The 16,401-nt window shown below is 42.8% G+C and overlaps 1 protein-coding gene across 1 annotated transcript in view; it reads right to left on the minus strand.

The window, feature by feature from the left end:
• Positions 1-529: 529 nt before the first annotated feature.
• inppl1a (inositol polyphosphate phosphatase-like 1a) overlaps positions 530-16,401 on the minus strand; it is a 30,167-nt gene continuing 14,295 nt past the window's right edge. Inside the window, exons 5-27 of the mRNA XM_060887645.1 lie at positions 16,140-16,286; positions 15,530-15,620; positions 14,962-15,051; positions 14,650-14,739; positions 14,390-14,540; positions 12,387-12,493; positions 12,203-12,305; positions 11,657-11,853; positions 11,174-11,291; positions 8,756-8,852; positions 8,520-8,658; positions 7,475-7,574; positions 7,174-7,262; positions 6,038-6,119; positions 5,705-5,794; positions 5,279-5,392; positions 4,812-4,988; positions 4,540-4,695; positions 3,914-3,995; positions 3,598-3,711; positions 2,582-3,335; positions 2,251-2,387; positions 530-1,622 (exon numbers count right to left, since the gene is read on the minus strand). Of these exons, the coding sequence (XP_060743628.1) occupies positions 1,526-1,622; positions 2,251-2,387; positions 2,582-3,335; positions 3,598-3,711; positions 3,914-3,995; positions 4,540-4,695; positions 4,812-4,988; positions 5,279-5,392; positions 5,705-5,794; positions 6,038-6,119; positions 7,174-7,262; positions 7,475-7,574; positions 8,520-8,658; positions 8,756-8,852; positions 11,174-11,291; positions 11,657-11,853; positions 12,203-12,305; positions 12,387-12,493; positions 14,390-14,540; positions 14,650-14,739; positions 14,962-15,051; positions 15,530-15,620; positions 16,140-16,286 (3,322 nt within the window). The 3' untranslated portion in view covers positions 530-1,525. The remainder of the gene's footprint in view (positions 1,623-2,250; positions 2,388-2,581; positions 3,336-3,597; positions 3,712-3,913; positions 3,996-4,539; positions 4,696-4,811; positions 4,989-5,278; positions 5,393-5,704; positions 5,795-6,037; positions 6,120-7,173; positions 7,263-7,474; positions 7,575-8,519; positions 8,659-8,755; positions 8,853-11,173; positions 11,292-11,656; positions 11,854-12,202; positions 12,306-12,386; positions 12,494-14,389; positions 14,541-14,649; positions 14,740-14,961; positions 15,052-15,529; positions 15,621-16,139; positions 16,287-16,401) is intronic.

The following is a 16,401-nucleotide window of genomic DNA, read 5'->3' on the forward strand; positions in this document are numbered from 1 at the left end:
AAAAACACAAAGTTTGAGATAGAGAATAAATTAAAGCCTATATGTAAATAATTAAAACTAAGAACTTTATACAATGAACACACAGCTCGCTGTTACACACACTTAACTCCACTCATAAAACTCTATTGTAGTCCATTGTAAAGTCTTTATTTCAATTCTAATATTTAGGTGTTAAATATAAAATTCTTCTCTCAGTGAGATCTGTGTGGAACACTAAACATTCAAAGAAGGTTCTGAGTAACTTTAACTATCCAAGTTCCTCTTTCAAGATTCTTGTTTTTGTGTTAAAACATGATCTAGAGTCTGATGAGAGTAACATGAGGTCTCAGCCAGAAGAGGATAAAACAGAATTTACAGAAAAAATTTATATACAATTTCTTAGACTTTTCGAATCATAATAATAAAAAACATTTAATATGTACTTAAATAATACATAAACATAATTTAAATTTACAATATAAAGTGTAATGACAGATCCCTGTGGAGCGCCGACCCTCACCACTTTGACCAATCACAGGAAGCAGTGACATCAGTCGTTAGTTTTTTATTCACATGAATTCATTCAACGTCGATTCACAAATATTAACTTAAAGTCATCAATAAAAATGTTACAAACTGCGACATAAAGTGAGCACAAAGAGAGTGTTTAAAAATTACAACATGGCACAGGTTTGACACACACACACACACACACACACACACACACGGGGTAAAGCATTAGACTTTGAGACTCTACAGTGAACAGTACGTTGTGTGTATTTGTTAATTTCATGTTCAGTTATCGAGAAAAATCTGGAACAAAAGTTTCTCTCACTCACATTACAGATCAGCGGCTGATCCAGGGTCAGTTTTCACCTAATTATTTAACTCATTACATACATGAATCCCTTACAATCATCTGCAGCACCGCCTGGTGGCCACTTCTGATAACTCCAGATCACATGGAGAGAATCAACATCATAAAGTGAGCGCAAAAAAATCTAATAAAATTAACCATTAACTGTGCTAAGGCTCCCAAACATGTAACAGTTAAATTGTGTTGGTCTTTTATAAAACACACGATTCCCAGACACATTAACACTACTGTTCAGCTTTTAGGATTTTATAGAAAACAGACAGACATACAAGCCACGAAGTGTATTCACTCTAAAATGCCTCAGAAAACACACACACACACAAACGCGCGCACACACGCACGCGCGCGCGCACACACACTAAAGTTTATAAACTAATAATCATTTACTGAATTTGGCTTCTTCTTATTTCCCTTTTATTTATTAAAATCATTAACACTAAAATAGTAAACTAAATAAGCCAATCACCCAACACAGAAAACATAAGGAATGTGGACGAAGCTCTCAGATACACTCTGATGATGTCACTTCCTCCTCTGTAAAGAAGCAGGAGGTTGATCCCCAATTGCAGATTTTTAGCCTGTAGTAAAACTGAAATGTTGACTTTTCTTTAAACACTGTTGAGTGGGAGATGATGAAAATAGATGCTCTTAGTGATACAGTTTTCCTGCTCACTTCTGCTGCTGTTGTCTTAAACTGGCCAACAGGATCTTCTTATGGGCGGAGTCTAGAATTCCTGCCTCCTCCAGGTCCTCCTCAGTGATGTCACTGAAAATAATTTGTTCATGTCTTCAGTGAATAAAAGCAAATACTTTGAAAATTCATTAGAATATCAATAAATAGTTGATTTTGGAAGTTATGAGAGACTTTTCACACAGCCTCAATTAGAAATGACCATAAATAACCATAAACCAGGAAATCAAACACGAAACAAACCACCAAAAATTACTGACTCAATTAAAATATCACAACCGGACAGAATGCACAGTGTAGAAATGAGTCCACAGGGTGGTGCTGCATGTGATCACACAGATATTCATTATAGAACAGTTCTATACAAAAGAAATTAATAATGAAAAACAGAGTAAGGCCAAGTGTTCTGTTATTTTTGCTCTGCTAGTGGAAACATCTAGAATTTTGATATTTTAGTTTCTGTTACACATATGGCATTGAACCAGCAGTAAATAAGCAGAGTAACAACATGAACAACATAAATGCAGGATTTAGGAATACAGTTAAATTTTCCAACATTTCCAGTTTGCAAATTTATACATATAATTACAAATTCTGGCATTTTTAATGACAGTGAAACTGTTTATTATTACAGTCAACACTTTAAAGCCACATCTCCTGGACATCATTATAAACACAAAGCATGTGTGTATGTGTGAGTTACCTGAGGAACTCAAGATCATCCCAGCCATTCCTCAGCAGTCCCTCCTCATAGCGTTCCAGTCCGAGTCTCTGCAGCCACTCACCCACACTGGAGTCCACTGACAAACTGCTGCTGCTGCTACCACCTTGCCAAAGAGCCTACACACGCACGGACGTACACACACATATTTGCGCACACACATTTACACACACACACACACGTACACGTACATTAATGGAGAAAATAATACGACCGGAGGTGTTAATAAAAATTGCCAAATTATGACAGAGAAAGAGAGAGAGACATGACAGAAACAGGAAAACAGGAAGGAACATTTGCCCCACCCACTCACCTCCTCTGGCAGGACCTCATCCATGATCTCTTCCGGGATGGAGCGAGGGGGAAAAGTGCGACAGCTTTCACTATATCCCAAACCTCGGCTGTGAACGGCCCCGCCCCCTTTAAGTCCTGCCCCTCCACCAACTCCTGCCCCAGCCACATATTCCACTTCACTCAGTTTCTTGGCTAGATGAAGTACTGAACACGATTGGTCATCAGCTCCAGAAGCCCCGCTGCCTCTTCTGAAAGCCAATGGCCCTGCTGAAGGGTCCAGACTAAAAGCTCCGCCTCCTGTAGGGGGTGTGGCAAAGCTGGGAGATGGAAGAGGCTTGGAGGTAACGGATGCTGAAATCTTAATGTCTGCCAGATCAGGGTGAAGACGAGGTTTGCTATCTTTTGGGAAGAACGAAGTGTCCGGCATTTCATGAGCACTTTTAGGGAGGGGCGGTGGAGGGAAGTCTGGAGGTGGGCGTGTCAACCCAGAACTTCCATCTTCCTCAGAGGATCCCCCCTCCTCGCTTATGGGCTGTGGCAGGTGGCTGCCCGTCTGTTTACGTGCTTGAATGGAACCTTTGCATTTTCCAGCTCCTCCTGCAAGGGGTGGCAATTTAGATGAAGCTGGTGGAGAGAGGGCGGTGCCTGGGAGCAGGTCTGAAGCCAAGGCAGCAGATTGGTTAGGAACACCCTCAAGGATGTAGTAGGCAGGGTTGTTGAAGCTATTTTTGCACATAGAGGCATCGCCATCTGCAGACTCCACCTGCTTTGACCTGTCAAAACACACGCACACAGAGATTAAACAGTGTAATTACAGGGCAAACATAGGCAAAGATTAGGTTTGATTGGATTAACAGAAATAAAATGAGCTAGCCATGTAGCTTAGCTAATAAGCAGCAGTCGACTGATTCTAAGCTAACTTCCCTTGTATCTATTATAGTATGTCGCTGAAACCTGGACCAACTTTAGGTCAACAGTTTAGATATAAGTGATCAGCTGAACATACACCTATCACAATCAGCAGTGTGTATGTACCTGGTCTGTGTGTTTTCTTCTTTAGCAGTAGTGTGTGTGTATGCAGGTCGTCCTGTAGTGTTTCTCTCTCCCTCCTCTGAAACTTTACTCAGCTCCTTCCTGCTAAGTGTGGGTCTGTGGGAAGCAACATCACCATCAGCATCATCATCAACTCTTTGTTATTATTATCATTAATCATAATGAATATTCAGTTATGCACAAATTATTTCAATATGTGAATTAATTAAATGAGTAACAGTATGATTAAAATATTCATGCAGTTTAAAGTGTAACGTTAAAATCCCACACTATGTGGGAAATCTATAATCTTTCTCACTTGATGTAATCGTGTCCAGCTCTAGAGGGCAGTGTTTTCCCCTTTGGCCCTCCGGTCTCATCCTTATCTACGCTGATCCACTCTGAGAGAAAAGAAATAATAGAAAGTATTATTATATAACCAGAATTTCACATTTTTATTGAGTGCTTCAAAATACAGAACAACCAAGTGCTGAGTTGAGTAAGACATGCTGCTGTAATCATAAACAATATATTGTTCATCTCAGGACTCTTATTGTCAATCTGCTCACAGTGAACCTCCTGTTTACACACTCAGTACTGTGTGTCTTTATAGTGTACAGGTGAACAGAGAATGTTGTCCTTATGTTGTCTTAGGGAGTTCTTCGTCAACACTATTTCACCTCTGGTTTGTTCACTGGGATCTAAAGCTACATCTGGATTTCTGTAAAACTTAGCGATGATGAAGTCTCCTTTTGAAAGCTCTGTTAAAAACCTGAATGGACCTAATTTCATAAAAAAATTCCTAATAAAAAGACCCTAGAAAAGAAAGAGAATGAAATCTAAGAACAGGCAAATGCAAATTGAGAAGAATTTATTTGTTCAAATTGAATTAAGCCACCCAGACACCCCCCACCCCCACCCCCTAACACGCACACACACACTCACCATATAGTCTCTCTCTGGTCCCCATTCTCTCAGAAGGTACCCTGACCCTCATGGACCCTCGGATGTTGCCAGTCTCTTCACCACGGTGAGACAGATATGTGTGGAACTGCTGAGCTGTACTGCCAATCATTGACTTCAGTGCCAGCACACATTCTCCTAAACACACACACAGGCACATGCACACACACACACAACAATAAAAGTGAGGTCAATAATCGAAAGAGGGTACCACACATACACAGAGACACACAGAGACACACACACAGTCATACCATAGGACTCGTATCCATCAAGGGATTTGACAGTGAGCAGCAGGTGTTGGTCCTGCAGGTACTCGATGTCAGAAAGGATGGGCTTCAATGTGGTCAGCTGCTTTGAGGACCAGCTCACACGCAAAAAGTTTATATTGTCACTGCTCTGAGAGTCATTCTCATAACTCTTCTTAAACTCTGTCAGAGAAAAAGAGAGAGACAAGAAAGAATGTGTGATGAAAGTGTTACACACATGAACAGACATTTTAACCTCAATTTAAAATAAGGCAAGTCTTATTTTCTTAGCACATACAAATAAAATAAAACATTTACAAATACAAACCTTGTGATGAACTTAGTTATAAGCGCAAGTAAATTAAGCAAGAGTAAATTAAATGAATTCGCTCATCACACACAACAGATCACTTCCATTTTAACAGTTGCTTACAGCGTTAACTGTGTAAAATACCAGACACTGACTATTTTACCTTCCAGGCATGTGGAGTAGAATTCAATAAAGAACTTAGTTCTGCTGGCTGTCTTAACGATGGCCTCGATATTCTCAAACTCAATATACGCCTGCTCTGAAGATTTAGGCAAACCTAAAAGAGTGACAAACAGGTGTGTCAGTGAGTGAACACTGAACATCACAGAGCAGCACCTAATAAACCAAAATAATAATCATAATAAAATTCATAATAATAAAAATAATAATTAGATGGTAAAGAAAATGCAGCATCATAGCTTGAGTTTAAGATTGCTGTAGCAAAACCAACACTTTGCTAATTAACACTAAAATAAATTCTTAATTCTTTTGATCTTTTTATCAATAACTTCACTCATGAGAAACGACTGTTCCAGAGAAACGTGTGAGTTTTATTTAAACATTATCAGGATTTGAATTTTGGTCTCACCTTTTTTTGAGACAAATTGTGAGGTCACGCCCACTTCAAATGTTGCAAACACAGGCGAATGATCACTGGTGACAATGTCATCTGTGCACCCTGAGAGATGGAAAACAGAAAACAAACATTTAAATAGTTGAAACTTTCAGTTCACCGAGTAGTTCAGCAGCAGCTTTGATCGGTAAAATTAACATTGGGGATATATATATATTTTATAATACATGAGGTTCATTCTGATATTTTGATTACGATGAAGAAAAAACAGCAGCCAAAGTACAAATGTAATGAACATCATAATTGATCACCATGATAGTGTAACCTCTGACAGTATAACACTTTTACCATAGGAGTTACAGACGATGTGTGTCTCGTGATAAGACTTCCACAGAATCCGGTCACACCATGATGGCACATTCGTCCTCATCTGAGAGGAAAATTGGACAAAACAGATAAAGGTGGTCAAAGAGAATGTAGAAGGAAAGGTATGTGTCCTAGTTAACATTCAAGTCTCTGTCAGTTCCTGTGGCAATGCTAAAGTAGCAGGAAAGTGGTTTTTATCTACTCTATTTTTGAAAAATGTGCAATATTACCTATGTGCAATATGTCTTCAGTGTAACCACTAGTCTTTTTATACATTTTTGTTTTTGTATATACTGTATATTATATTACGTTTTTATTCTTTATTCTTTTTATATATTTTTGCTGCTGTAACAGAAAACTTTCCCCATTGTGGGATGAATAAAGGAATATCTTATCTTATCTCTTAGGTTTCCCTGCAGTCTTCTATATTATACGCATCATAATTACAATACTGTTGATTTTTAGCTAAATAAAAACACACCTAGGCTTTAATTAAACAGTATTAACATTAAAATTATATATATAACAGCAAAAAAATGCAACCAGCAGCGTGTTAATAGGAAAATCTACTTAAAATTGGATTTACCATATCATATCATTGGATACCATATCAACAGCTACATGATTTTAATCTGTTTATGTGGGGTGTATATAACCATGTGAATGAGCTGTTACTATAGAAACCATAACACATGAATTCTTAAGTGTGCATTAATATAAACTGCACTACTGTTAAGTTGCTGTTAACAAACATTAAACAATGACTGTAATGAACCTTACATTGTGTTTGAAAAAGTGTTTGCCCCCTTCCTGAATTTTTATTTTGTTGCACGTTTGTCACACTTGAATGTTTCAGATCATCAAACAAATTTAAATATTAGTCAAAGATAACACAAACACCATGCAGAAACATGAGTGTTTAACGTGAAACATTAAAGTGTGACAAACATGCAAAAAAAAAAAAAAACAGGAATGGGGCCAACACTTTATATCAAATCCATCAAACAATTAATCAAAAACTAAAAAAGGAATACAGGACACATTAATGTTGTATTGTGGATTTAGACCAATATCTTAAGTTTAATGCAGGGATGTTTGTAAGGTTCAGAGGTTTGTACCCCAGTGGCTTTCTGCTTCTGCCAAACGTAGGTGTCTCTGGATCCTCTCTCATATCGGTACGTGGGGGGATACGTGATCTCCTCCTCCGCTGAAGGAAAGCACAAAGAGAAACACACAGAAAGTAAAGCTGAGGTTTACTGTTACCACATGACCTGAAAAAGCTATAAAATATTCTATGTTCTAAATATACAGGAAAAGGTGTATATGTAGGAGTGTGTGTTTTAAGTGGACCTCACAGGCAGCAGGAGGCACTACACATCACACCGTTGTGTTAGGAACAAATTAAGAGACAGAATTTACCGAAGCGGAGAAAGACCTTGTTCTTTTCCCTCTCCAGATTTAGCTGGTCTACTTTCAGAAGCGGATCAAACTCCTTCCTGTTTATGTAGTTCAGGATTTCCTGTGTGTGTACCAGTGAAAGGCAGAGAAAAACAAGAGAACAGAGACATCACATAACCCTTAATCAAGTCAAGAAGTCACACATTAATTTTGAGTTTTATATATATATATATATGGACATTGGTATGTGTGTGTGTGGATGTGTGTGTGTGTGCTTGCGTGATTGGATTATTGCTTGCTTGCTTGCTTGCAAACCTTGTGGCTTGCAGCCTGCTTGCACTGAACTAGCCCTTATGGTGAACTAGGACATTGTGTTGTGTGTAAGCCTCTCCTTGGTAGTGCATAGCCTCTACCTTCACCAAGATTCCTGCCAGGCTTTTCTGTTCATTTATAGGTAGCCACTACCCTGCTACATTGTGGGCAAGTCTACTGAGACAAAGGCAAGTGGAGTACACTCTGAAGAGAAAAGAAATATGTTGGTGTCACACATTAGGTGGACTGAAGCTCTGGTTGACTCTGGCAGCCATGGTGGGGGACCAGTCTTCCTAAAGGTATGTTAGTTTAATAACACACTGTGTTATTGGGATTTTCGAGGTGAAGATAGTGTTACTGGAATGTGCACCACCTGTGAGACTATAAAAATGTTTTTTTGCATTTGTTTGTGGAAGACAGTTTACATTATCTGACCTTACATTCTGTCAAGGCTGGTGGTGATGGGGTGTCTGACATAAGGAGCAAGGAAGAATGGCCTGAAAACTCCTAGTTAGGACACTGCACATAAGCAGCATGGGGTATATAAACGCTAGAAGCTGGGGTTTAGTGGCAGCTGCATTTGGTAGAACCCTGTGATGCCAGAGCATCATTATTTAGGGTCTGCCAATCTCACCCCAATAAGGAAAGGAGCTAGAAATGTTGGCTTGAGAAATACACACGATTCATTCATTATGGTAGTCTGTTACATCTGATGCTGACAGGCATGTGTGTGTTTGTATGTGAGTGTTTATACCTGTATGTCCATGTCCAATCTGTAGTTGAGGTCACCGAACCAGAACAGGTGTGTGAAGCGCAGTGAAATGTCAAAGGAGTTGAGTTGTTTGTCTCCCAGTGAGAGCTGACGCAAGATGTCCAGGTAGTTCTGGTTCCGCCTAAACAAAGTCAAAGATAGAAATCATCACACTTAATAACTGAACACACAAGCTCGCATGCACACACTCATGTACGAACACACATGCGTCTTCTCACCTGTGAATCTTTTCATTACCGGAAGTCAGGTGACAGTTGACAAAACCAAATGATGTTCCATTAAACATGAAGGACACACCCACTGCCCCTTTATTACCTACAACATAGAGAGAAAAGTCTGATATTTAAAATCTCTTGCACACACATACAAGAATTTAGCACATAGTCAGTGTGAACTATGATGTAAAATAAGAGGTTCTGTTGATTCTAAGCCATGGTCAGGTAGACCAAGGACTTTACCCACAGCCAGAAAAATAGTTTTTTGATGCAAAGAAAAACCCATAAACAACTTATAGAAATAAGAAATACAGGAAATACAGTAGAGAAATACAGGCTGCTCTGGAAAATAGTGGTACTGTTGTTTTAGCACAATAAGGAGGTACTTAAACACAAATGACATGCATGGTTGAGTTGCCAGCACGCATGCCAAAAAAAGGCCTGTCATTTGGAGTGATGAGACCAAGACTAAACTTTATAGTCACAACCATAAACACTATGTTTGTAGAGGAGTCAACAACACCTGCGGTCAACAGTAAACCACCCCCACTGTAAAGCATGGTGGTGGATCTCTGATGTTTGGGGCTGAGAGCTCCAGTGGCACATAGAAGTTAGTATAAAATTGATGGCAAGATAAATGCAGCTTGTTATCACAAACCACTGGCAGAGAATTTGCATTCTACAGCACAAAAGCTGCGCATAGGATGCTCTCAGATGTCCCAACATGACAATGACAAAGCACAGATCAAGGCAAGTTTGACCCTCCAAAGGTTCTGGAGGCCATCACAGTCTAATGACCTCAATATCATTGAGCCACTTTGTGGAGATCTCAAAAGTGCAGTTTGTGCAAGACAACCAAAAAATTTAAGGGAACTGAAGGCATTTTGCCAAGAAGAAGGCAGCTTTAGACCTGAGAGAATTAATGACCTCATGCACAATTCTTACAAAAGACCATCATTGATGCTAAAGGGGACAATACAAGATATTAAGAACTAAAGGTATGCAAGCTTTTGAACAAAGATTATTTCCTTATTTTCTTTTTTGTTATGTTCTGTATGCTGATTGTGCCGTTCTGTTATGCCTTACATATTAACTTGAGTCCTATAAGAAATAAAAACATTTGTTTTGCTTTCAAACTCATGTTTTCTTTAAAAAAAAAAAAAAGCACACAACTTGCAAATAATGTTATTTTCATGTTAGACGATTCTGTGTAAAGGAGCCTGTAATCTTCTCCTGTTGTACCTCAGAATGGTTTGTTTTCAGTATGTTTTCAGAAGACAGATCATCAGGCTTTACAAAAGAATTTGAGGATATCCTTCTGTACATGTGACTCCACCCAGTGTGACTGCACCCTGTGTGTGCGCGCACAATAAAGTAAAGCTGGGTCAGTCTGAAAGAAGGCTCTCAGTTCTCAGTAAAACCTTTTAAGCACACACTGCAGACACACACACAGCAGACACACACACACACAGCAGACGCACACACACACACAGCAGGCGCACACACACACAGCAGGTGCACACACACACAGCAGGCGCACACACACACAGCAGGCGCACACACAGCAGGCGCACACACAGCAGGCGCACACACAGCAGACGCACACACAGCAGACGCACACACAGCAGACACACACACACACAGCAGACACACACACACAGCAGACACACACACACACAGCAGACACACACACACACAGCAGACACACACACACACAGCAGACACACACACACAGCAGACACACACACACAGCAGACACACACACACAGCAGACACACACACACAGCAGACACACACACAGCAGACACACACACACAGCAGACACACACACACAGCAGACACACACACACAGCAGACACACACACACAGCAGACACACACAGTGCGTGCTCACACACAAAACGCGCGTACACAGACACAACGCGCACACACAGACACAACGCGCGCACACAGACACAACGCGCGCACACAGACACAACGCGCGCACACAGACACAACGCGCGCACACAGACACAACGCGCGCGTACACACGCAGCACACACACAGCACACACACAGCACAGCAGACAGACACAGCGCCCGCGCACACACACAAAACGTGCGTACACAGACAACGCGCGCACACAGACACAACGCGCGCACACAGACACAACGCGCGCACACAGACACAGCACACACACAGCACACACACAGCACACACACACAGCACACACACACAGCACAAACACACAGCGCGCGCGCACACAGCGCGCGCGCACACAGCGCGCGCGCACACAGCGCGCGCACACACAGCGCGCGCACACACAGCGCGCGCACACACGTGTGCGTGCCTGCCCTGTGTGTGAGACTGTGAGTGAGAGAGAGAGAGAGACAGAGAGAGAGAGAGAGAGAGAGGAGAGAGAGAGAGAGAGAGAGATTCTGACCCAGTGTGTTGGCAATTCCTGTTTTGACACTGGACATCCCGACGTGACTGATCCGGTTCTCATGCTCTGGCTTCACCAAAACGACAATCTTTATGTTCCACAAAGTCTGTACAGCAATCTACAACCGAGAAAGAGAGAGAGACAGAGACAGAGAGAGAGAGAGAGAGAGAGAGACAAACACAAAGAAAGAGACAGAGAGAGAGAGAGAGACAGAGAGACAGAGAGGGGGGTGACAGAAACAGAGAGATTAATCTCACAGCTGATGGTAAGAAACACTGGTGTTCAGGTAAGGAGAAATAAACCACTGATCAAACACCACAAACAACAAACAACAACAACAAAAACAAACAAACAAACAAAAAAAAAACACACACACACAAAATGTCCTTTCTCCTCTAAAACACATGGATGTTCTGCTGTGTGTCTAAAGTAATGGTAAAAAGGTCACATATCCAAAGGTGTCTTTCTCTCTCTCTCTCTCACCGGTTTGTAGTCGATCTCAGTGTAGTCTTTAAGTGCAGCTCGCAGGCTCTCTACCCACTCCTTATCACACACCGAGTTCTCCTGAGTACCAAACACGTAGATATCGTGAGGAATAGTGACCGTCATCTCATCCAAAGTTTTACCCAAACCTCGAGATAAGAGCCACGAACCAATGGCCTTTGGAGCTGGAACACTGCCTACACACACACACACACACACACACACACACACAAGAGAGTTAAATGTGTGAGTGTCAAATTCACAATGTGCTGTAGCTAAGCCTCCACTGTATTTCTTCTACACATTGTGTTTTAAAATTAATGCTCAAAACACACGCGCTCTTACACTCGCGCGCTCACACTCGCATGCTCACAGATGTACACACACTTGCCTAACACTTGCTGAAAATTGCCCTGAAGGAGAACTACACTTGAATGAATTTGTGTTTCCACCACACTGCAGTTTACATGGGGAACTAGTGCTGATGTAGCTAGTGAGGAACACGAGGACATAAACCTAGTCTGTGTGAGTGTAGGTGTGTGTTACCCATGTTCCATGTCCCAATAAAGATGGCGATCATGTCCGGCTCATCCTGGTTGGAATGTTTGTTCTTCATCAGCTGCAGAAGTTGGCAGAACGCTTCCCTTTTCTAAATGACAGACAAATTGTTTGTGTTTTATTGCATTAATTTACTAGTAACTGTTTGCATGTGTGCATGTCTGTCTCTCACTTTAGCACTTGGAAATATGAAGTCTTTTCTCTGGCTCTTGTCCTTCTCCTTCTCAAAAACGATTCCCAGTTTATTTGGCATTCTCTGTGACTTTATCAGCTGTCTGACTGTAACACACACACACAAACATTCACACACAAAAAATGTGACCATTCATTTCCTGACATTCTTTTGGCTTCAAGCAGATGGAGTTAAACATTGACCCTTTCACCTCTTGTCTGTCAACTCTACCTTACCCTGCATCTTCTCTCTCTCCGTCACCGTCTCTCACTCTCTCTCCGTCACCGTCTCTCACTCTCTCTCCGTCACCGTCTCTCACTCTCTCTCCGTCACCGTCTCTCACTCTCTCTCCGTCACCGTCTCTCACTCTCTCTCCGTCACCGTCTCTCACTCTCTCTCCGTCACCGTCTCTCACTCTCTCTCCGTCACCGTCTCTCACTCTCTCTCCGTCACCGTCTCTCACTCGCTCTCCGTCACCGTCTCTCACTCGCTCTCCGTCACCGTCTCTCACTCGCTCTCCGTCACCGTCTCTCACTCGCTCTCCGTCACCGTCTCTCACTCGCTCTCCGTCACCGCCTCTCACTCGCTCTCCGTCACCGCCTCTCACTCTCTCTCCGTCACCGTCTCTCACTCTCTCTCCGTCACCGTCTCTCACTCTCTCTCCGTCACCGTCTCTCACTCTCTCTCCGTCACCGTCTCTCACTCGCTCTCCGTCACCGTCTCTCACTCGCTCTCCGTCACCGTCTCTCACTCGCTCTCCGTCACCGTCTCTCACTCGCTCTCCGTCACCGTCTCTCACTCGCTCTCCGTCACCGCCTCTCACTCGCTCTCCGTCACCGCCTCTCACTCGCTCTCCGCCACCGCCTCTCACTCGCTCTCCGTCACCGTCTCTCACTCTCTCTCCGTCACCGTCTCTCACTCTCTCTCCGTCACCGTCTCTCACTCGCTCTCCGTCACCGTCTCTCACTCGCTCTCCGTCACCGTCTCTCACTCGCTCTCCGTCACCGTCTCTCACTCGCTCTCCGTCACCGTCTCTCACTCGCTCTCCGTCACCGTCTCTCACTCGCTCTCCGTCACCGTCTCTCACTCGCTCTCCGTCACCGTCTCTCACTCGCTCTCCGTCACCGCCTCTCACTCGCTCTCCGTCACCGCCTCTCACTCGCTCTCCGCCACCGCCTCTCACTCGCTCTCCGTCACCGCCTCTCACTCGCTCTCCGTCACCGCCTCTCACTCGCTCTCCGTCACTGTGCCTCTCGCTCTCAGTCACTGTGCCTCTCGCTCTCCGTCACTGTGCCTCTCGCTCTCCGTCACTGTGCCTCTCGCTCTCAGTCACAATCTCACTCTCTCTGGTTTTCTGTTTCTAAATATGACTCTTGCCCCCTTCCACTCCCAGTATCCCTCTATATCCCCCCCCTCTACCCCCCCAGCCTCCCTCCCCACCTTATACATCCCTTTCTCGCTCTCTGTCCTTCTCTAGGTCCTTCTCTCTCTCTCTCTCTCTGTCCTTCTCTCTCCTTCTCTAGGTCCCTCTCTCTCTTTCTCCCTCTCTCCTTCTCTAGGTCCTTCTCTCTCTGTCTTTCCTTCTCTAGGTCCTTCTCGCTCTCTGTCCTTCTCTAGGTCCTCTCTCTCTCTCTCTGTCCTTCTCTCTCTGTCCTTCTCTCTCTGTCCTTCTCTCTCTGTCCTTCTCTCTCTGTCCTTCTCTCTCTCTCTCTGTCCTTCTCTAGGTCATTCTCTCTATCCTTCTCTAGGTCCTTCTCTCTCTGTCCTTCTCTAGGTCCTTCTCTCTCTGTCCTTCTCTAGGTCCTTCTCTCTATCTCTCTGTCCTTCTCTAGGTCCTTCTCTCTATCTCTCTGTCATTCTCTAGATCCTTCTCTCTCTCTCTCTCTGTCCTTCTCTAGGTCCTTCTCTCTCTCCGTCCTTCTCTAGGTCCTTCTCTCTCTCTCTCTGTCCTTCTCTAGGTCCTTCTCTCTCTCTCTCTCTTTTCTCACCCCTGCCCAACTCACTCTTGTCATGGGTGTATGTGGTCCAGTCCTCCTGTGTGTCCTTCAGTTTCTTCATCACAACCAGTTTTCCTGCCTCCACGTCCACACTGAGTGTGTGTTTCTGGCTCTTCCCTATTTTAGCCAGTTCACACAGGTACATGTCCGGCTTTACCTGACAAACAGAAACATAGTCATGCTTTTTTGGTTTCACTATGACACAAGTGGTGTAAAGCAAACAACAAAACTCTGTGTATGCATGTGCATGTGTGTGTGTGTGTTACCTCAAAGGCCTGAACAGGAATGGCCTTGCTGTGGCGTGTCAGGGGGGTGAGAGGAGACGACACACTCATATCCTGCAGAGCCTTTAGAGCCTAGACACACAGACAGACAATGACAGACAGGGAGACAGAGAAAGAAAACAGGTTCAAATAAAGAACAAGTTACTCTTAGATGAAATTAAAATAAGCCATAATGTAAATGGCCTGCTGTGGATTCTGCAATGACAATAAATAAATGTTTAAACTGAAAAATTAAAAATAAATTTCATGTGCCAAAACTTGTGGAACTCTGTGTGTGTGTGTGTGTGTGTGTACCTTCTTCTCTATGGAAGACAGTAGGTCTTTGAGGATGGCTAGTTTAGTAACAAGACTCTCCAGTTCCTGATCTCCACCCTGACTCACAGACTGTGTGAGTGAGAGCAAGAGAGTGAGCGAGTGAGAGAGAAAGACTAGCATTTTAACAATTAAGACAGAACAGTTTCAGAGTCATATTGGTAATGGGTTAAACAGCTTTATAGCTGCACTACATGATGTCCATTTACTCTCACTTACACACATCTATTATTCCTGTACACTCTTTCTTTTCCTTCACCATTAGAGTACATGAACCACATCACTGATCTCACACAGAACACTAACATCTCACAAAGGGGTGCTATATCCACACACCATGCTGAAAAATTACATTAAATTACAGATAGCTAACAATGGCTAAAACTACACTACCAGATACATGCTAATTAGAATTACACAACGCTGCTGTTCTGGATTTTGATTGGTCAGAAGGTGTTGCGTAAATTTCTAGAAAAGCAGCTCTGATAGTAATGAAGCTCATATATAAGGTATAATCTCCTCCTAAGAACAAAGCAGAGAAAGAATAAACCTGCTGAATCATCCTGGACACCATGGAGGCACTCTGCTGATCAAACACCTTAGACAAGATCTCCAACCCAGACAACACCTTATCCACCTCACTGAGAATGAGAGAGAGAGAGAAAGAGAGAGAGAGGAGGAGGGGGGGGGGGGGGGGTTAATGACAAAATAAATGAGTGGAATATATTATAAAGTAGATTTCGGAAATAAAATGTGAAAATAAATGAACAAACAAAAGAGTGAATAAATATAATTCACAAAATAATTTGTTTATCATCCACAATGTTTGGAAAAAATGTTAATTACGGTTTCTTAAACTTTTTCCTTAAAATTGAGGGATGAGAAAGGGGAGAGATAACCATCTGTTATAGGGTTTTACATATAACCTTTAAGAGTTCCCCCACTGGGCAAACCAATGAACAACTAGTACCAGATGGCACATTTGCAGATACCCGCAAAAACAGTTCAACACCACTGGGCGAGAACTATATGAGAACTAGTCCTGTGAAAGGAGGTGTGGCCTCTGTGCCTGTTTGTCCTTATAAAAGAGATCTGTGTTTGTGTGTACCCGTGCAGTTGTGTGTGTACCCGTGCAGGCGTGTGTGTGTGCATGTGTGTACCCGTGCAGGCGTTTGCATGATGACACCAGTGTTTTGTTGAGGTGAGGCAGACTGCTTGCTCCCTGTTTAACTGCCTCCAAATCCAACGCATAGCTGCCCTTCAGATACTCATGAGAGATTGTACTCAACCCATTCCCTACTGACACACTGAGAGACAGAGAAGGGGGGGTGAACGAGACTTTTACCTCATGATGTGATGTGACTACTCACATACTCTAAAAGTATTTAAACAGCAAGGCCAGTTCTTTTGTTTTGTTAAATT

Source organism: Tachysurus vachellii, chromosome 15 (assembly GCF_030014155.1).
Source record: "Tachysurus vachellii isolate PV-2020 chromosome 15, HZAU_Pvac_v1, whole genome shotgun sequence".
NCBI classification, from domain to species: Eukaryota; Metazoa; Chordata; class Actinopteri; order Siluriformes; family Bagridae; genus Tachysurus; species Tachysurus vachellii.